Source organism: Ixodes scapularis, unplaced genomic scaffold, assembly GCF_016920785.2.
Source record: "Ixodes scapularis isolate PalLabHiFi unplaced genomic scaffold, ASM1692078v2 ptg001158l_1___fragment_5__unscaffolded, whole genome shotgun sequence".
Taxonomy (NCBI): domain Eukaryota; kingdom Metazoa; phylum Arthropoda; class Arachnida; order Ixodida; family Ixodidae; genus Ixodes; species Ixodes scapularis.
In genome coordinates, this window is record NW_024610110.1 from 1,185,449 (window position 1) to 1,191,023 (window position 5,575).

General features: G+C 47.4%; 2 protein-coding genes across 2 annotated transcripts; both read right to left on the bottom strand.

Moving 5' to 3' along the window:
- Positions 1-359: 359 nt before the first annotated feature.
- LOC120845402 lies at positions 360-2,964 on the bottom strand. Its single transcript, XM_040217209.3, has 2 exons — positions 2,880-2,964; positions 360-964 (listed from the first exon to the last, which is right to left on the bottom strand). The coding sequence occupies exons 1-2, from the start codon at positions 2,962-2,964 to the stop codon at positions 735-737; spliced, it is 315 nt and encodes a 104-aa protein (XP_040073143.1). The 3' UTR covers positions 360-734.
- A 1,596-nt stretch (positions 2,965-4,560) lies between these two features.
- On the bottom strand, positions 4,561-5,141 carry LOC121047830 (the record flags this gene model as incomplete). Its single annotated transcript, XM_040503439.2, has 1 exon — positions 4,561-5,141. A coding segment is annotated over one exon (549 nt), but the record flags the coding sequence as incomplete, so codon positions are not given.
- Between the last annotated feature and the right edge of the window lie 434 nt (positions 5,142-5,575).

Below are 5,575 nucleotides of genomic sequence, written 5' to 3' on the forward strand. Positions count from 1 at the left end.
GAATAGACGTGAGTGCAACGTCAGCATTCCACGGTGGACTTTGATTCAATCACAGCTTTCGTGTCCAACAAATGGCGACGGTCAATGTCACTTGCTTAGGTTTTGAAAGTGGTCTATTCCTCCTATGTTCACCAGGTACATGGGTATGAAACTCAGCACCCTTGGAGCATAAAGTGGCTTCTTTTCTTTTAAGATATTAGTTTTATAGTCCCAGCCACGCTCGAGGTTGCACATAGGTAAAAAAGTGGTGCGCCTTGCACCGGCAACTCAAATCAGTGGGCGCATCTTCTCATGTTCTCTGTCCATTACGCCGACCGATAAGTTCAGGGTGGGGGGGGGGGGGGGGGAATCATGAAACACCATCTAAGGAGGCAAAGAGGGCTGTAAAGGGAAGAGCGAAATCACAAGGCGTACGGTCAGCAAGTGATCGCACTGTCAGGTTTTTTTTGAGCCGGCCAAATAATCTTCGCCAGCAGCCGACGGTACAAGAGGGCGTGCCACCCAGTACCCATTGCAGTTGACAGCGGCAGAATCAGGGAATGTAACAAAAGAACTTGATAGCTCGAGCAGCGTAGTAGTGTTGTATGGGCGCTTTTAAGGATGTTTGAAAATGATTCAACTAAAAAAGGAGTTAAACTAACGAAACTTACTTTAATGAATATGCACGAAGCAGCATTTCATGAGAGGAGGTTCTCCCCATCGAATACGTCGGTTTCGCCTCCTATTCTAATTTTTTATAGATGCATTTCTACGACGGTTGATGTCAAGGTGACGTGGAAAGCCTGGGGTGACAACATAGTGAACCAGGACATAAGGTCAAGCGGTGGTGTAAAGAACCTGGGCATTGCTCTCTGGAGGTCCAGTGTCCTTCTGCAGAGGACTGTGACCGAAATGGCATCGAATGTCAGTTTTAACAAGGACAGCAGGCTGCCTCTGACACCCAAGAAAGCGGCATTCCTAAGAGGCAAGTGCAAACTATCTCACGTAACAGTAATCTAAGCAGTTATTGGAAAAATCTTCTCAATCAAAGGCAGTATGTTGGCAGCTAGTTGGTATTATACTGGGAGTTCAAAATGTTTCGCTGGTCTTTGGATGTACCGCATAAAACTGAGAGGATTGAGCACACAGCTGTGACATAATGGTGGAAGCTTTCAGTAAAACTATAGGAAGATTAGGTAGCCTCGGTAAAACACAAATGCTATATTTTTATACTTTTCGTGCCAACACCCGATTTATTAATTTCTTTGTGCCACTGGTCTTTATTTTGGCTATACGAAGTAAGCAATGCGGAGGGCATTTCCTTTTTATTACAATCATTTGCAGTTGCAATACATGCTACAGTGGCCCTGAGTAAACTCTGACGTCTTTACCAAGAAAAAAGGCTCTGCGAACATTTCTTCTCGAGAAGAGAATTGTTGCAATTTGCAACAATTCTTTTCTTTCTTCTTCTTTTTGACGCAGGGGGGTTTTTGTCCTTATCTTTAAAATGCTGAAACCACCGCTTTCAGGCATTCTCTTGTAATATATCAGCGAAATATGCCCATTTATCTGGTCACTTCAATGTGCCCATGGAACATTGTTAACTCCCAGTAGGTATTGTGTAAAATTACAGTAGCTCAAAGTACTTGTCATGCAGTGGCAAACAAAAGCAGGGTTATAATGTGATGTATATTAGTGCTCTCAATGACTGGTAGGATGTTTCAACACTCTTAATCCCTCTTTCTAAACTGAATTTTGCATCAGCATGGTACTTATTTTTTTAATGGTTTTATCTTGGCTTGCTCAAACATTAGATAGGAGAGGGGCGGGCACCTTATGTTGTGTCTCAAACACGCGGCCCGCTTGGCGTTTGCTAGCACCCCGTGTAGTCAGGCATAAGTGTAAAAAAATTACATTAAGGGTATAACCAGCATTTTTTTCTGGGGTTTTTGATGGTGGAAAACGGTGACGTTGTGACGGTATCTTTCATAAGCCCAATACTTGTCAAAACCAGGAACTGGACATAAAAAGCTTTAAAATGGCGATGATTGCGAATTGCTATAGAGTCAAAGCAACTTATGTCAAACTCGCAAAAAAATGTCTACCAGTTCGATATAGCGGGTAATTCTACATGAAAGTTCGAATGAATCAGACATCAAACAAACACGACATATTTAGAAAAGTTGTTTACTCTCAAAGGAGCGTCTGTACGTTATAAGGGACGCTCCACGTGGCTATTCAGTGGCCGCTTCTTCGTTTTTTAAGATCTCACCGGCTCATCCTCTCCCCACTTCCGGGCAATCGACGCGGTTCCCCCCCCCCCCCCCCCCCCCACCAAAAAGAAAAAAAAAAAAAACGAACTTTCTCTGCAAGCTGGCTTTCTCCGAATAGCAGTGTGTTGGGGGAAAGCCAGCTTGCAGAGCTAAACGGCGCTCTTGGCAGTTTTATCTATCGGTAGACGCTGCAATTTTCGTTCGACGTAACCGCATTTTTCGCTATGCATTTTTGTATCAGCTACTAGTCTGTTCACAAAAAGTTTGACACAAGGGATAGTTCGATCTAATCGGGTTCAGCATCATACTGAATGTGCCATTTTAATTCGAACGTAATTTTTTTTTTAAAAAGGGCGAGAGATTTGTGGGGCTCCGCGGACATAGATTACGGGGATAAACGTCACAGTATGTTGACTAATTAACCCAGATTTGTTGATTAACTTTTTAATTATTGATCGTATAGGGCATGTTGCAATTGCGTTCTTCAAGTGCGTCATTGTTAAAGGCTATTCCAAAAGAAACTGTTCATGAAAGTGATGTGGCATGTGATTTTAATGAACATTTGTTTGAGCCTTACGTCTACAAATTGTGCTCCTTTAAATATTTCCTCACTGCATTTTTTTTCAGAATGCCTAGTGATGAAGCTCCGTGGCAAAAAGCACCATGCAGATGTCATTGCTGTGATGTCGACGACAGCAAAAGGGAACCACATACTGGGAGAAAAGATGAACGACCGGCGAAAGCTAGAGAAATGAAGAGGCAAGCAGTAAATAACGACAGAACCAACCGGTTCTTGGCGGTGGCCTGCAGTGAAATACCGTGTCAAGCATGCATTCCCCCACAGGTTCCCACACAGATTGCCCACAGAGCATGGGGTTATGAAACCCTATGGGTTACCCACATGGTTCCCACAGGACTTTGGTCCTACACAGCTCCCATAGGATCTCTGCCGGACCCACACAGCTCCCGTAGCACCACACAAACTGTGCGGGGACCCATGGGGACCTATACACCCACACACTGTGGGGACCCGCACACTCAAACAAACTTTGCGGGGACCCATAGGGTCCCGAACACCCATTCAGCTAGCTTCTCGGGAGAGACACCTTTGCAAAGGGCAACAGTGGCAGCAAATTGCTTAGGTTTGTGGTCCCCGTGGAGAGAACGGAGGAGCCTCCAAACTTTGGAAAGATGGCTAATGCCTGAGATGGAGCTGCACAGGGAAGTCCAGCAGTTCGAAGCGAGTTCGGAAGTGTAGCACGAGGTAATCTTTTGGAGTTTACGTGATGGCTTGAGGAGACGTCGTGGTCTGCGAGAACGGCGGTAACGGGAAAACAGGCGAAGGCGAATATGGCGGTCCAGTAAGTAAATGCTCGTCAGCTGCAGGGTTGTCAACCGGTACGGCTAGCCGCTTTATGGCAGACTTGTGGGCGGACTGGATGGCTCGTATAATGTTGTAAAAGTCAGCAAGTTCCCTGACGGAAGAAAGAGCTACTCGGACCTTATCCCACTTAGTGAAGAATGTGTCGCTGTGGGCGCGGCAGTGAGATGGGGTTGCGGATAGGAAGTCGTAGTGTAAAATAATGGGGAGGTGATCACCGCCGAAGCGGTCGACGGTGACCTGCCGTCTCCAGCGTCGAGGGTAACGAGCACAGGTAAAGTCGGGGCAGGTGTCGTGCTGTTGGGAGGATTGGTCGATACGTGTGGGGGTGCGTGGGATGTTGAGGAACGAAAGTTTCAACTCTGAGGTCCGCAAGAAGCCGCATGCCGTGTGGAAGGTCAATTTCGTAGCCCCATGCGTGTGTTTGGCATTAAGATCACCGCATACGAGAATGTTGTCTTTTGGATAAAGACGGGCGAAGTGCTTAAAAAAAGAATGTTTAGCGGCAGCCTTGTCTAGCGATTTAGAGACGTGTCTTAGGCCACATAGACAGAGAAGAGAAAAACGGGCCGTTGAGGAGTTGGCGGCAACCCGTAACGCTGCTCAGTGAAGGGCACCTCTGTGAGGTGTCGAGAGGAGTGAAGCACACTGATCGATGAACGTACAGGGCGGAACGAGTCCAAGGCAAGGGGGCACTAGTCTCAATGTTCGGAGCAAGTCAATCGTACTGTGGCAAAGCAGGGAGGGGGCCGTTGATTTCTTGTAGAACAAACGCAGCGGCCATGTCGGATAACGAGTGAAGATGAAATTTTTCGATGAAGTTTGTCTTCTTGTGTTTAAGCGAGCAACAGTTCCAATGAACAATCCTGGGGGCGCTAACCATGTTTGCGTGATGATAGTGGGGGGCCGCCGAACGGAATGATGCCCTGCACCGTTTACGAAGCCACAAGACTGCAGCTCTAGGCTCGACTGAGCAGTGACTCACTTGTGAAATTGCACAGCAAAGCACAGACCTTCCAGATAGAATCCAGGCTCTTGCTCATACTGTTTGGGAAGGTACCCCTCAAGATTAGAAAACACTTCATTTGTCCGATCACTCGTTCCACGAGGATTCGAACCTTCGCTATCGCCCTACTCTTCGCTTCGTCCTCCAAGGAGAATTGTGGCCTTCCCCCAAGGAAAGGTGGAATGTTGAGATTAGCCCCTGCAGCTTCGACCTCTTCAGTGATCAAAAAGCCTCTGTCTGCCATGACAGAGTCTCCGGGCTCAAGAAGGTTGCATATCCCGGAATATGCGGTCAGGGCTTTGTCAGAGACGCGGCCGGGGGCAATGTCGCTCAAAGACGACACAAACCCATTGGGGGTGATGCCCAGCAGTCCCTTGGCAGTGTTGTGGCACTTGTAGCTTAAGTAGGTATCACTCTGCACCCTGAAGTCGCTGGGTGTCTCGATAAAGATTTCCGTGCAATCCAAAATGACTCGACGATGGATATGCCTCGATGAAGCACTCCGGCATGTAGTTGTTCACAACCTGTCGCGACGGCGAGTACTTGAGCTGAGCAAGGTAGTCCGCCAGGTAACCAATCCAGAATGTCCACACCCGGCTGACTGTGCTGATGTGGATACGAAACCGGTATGCAAGGTACTGCTCCAGAAGCCCCACCCTCAGGCGGGACAACACAAGCAGCAGCTGATCATCCATGAATAGATAAGGTGACTTTTTCTGCGGACCTTGACTTTCCTTGTGAGCTTCATAACCTGCCTGAAGAAACTTGTAAAAGACGAGAAATCTCTCGAGGGGAGTCGAATCCCATGTAGAAGGCAAGTTTCTTTGGGTCCTGTTGCACGGCGGTGAGCGTGAAGCTCTGAAAGGGGATTGTAGCATAGATGACCTCCCTCCGCTTTGTCATACATCTCCTCAAGATGGGCTTCTTTCTTCCGCA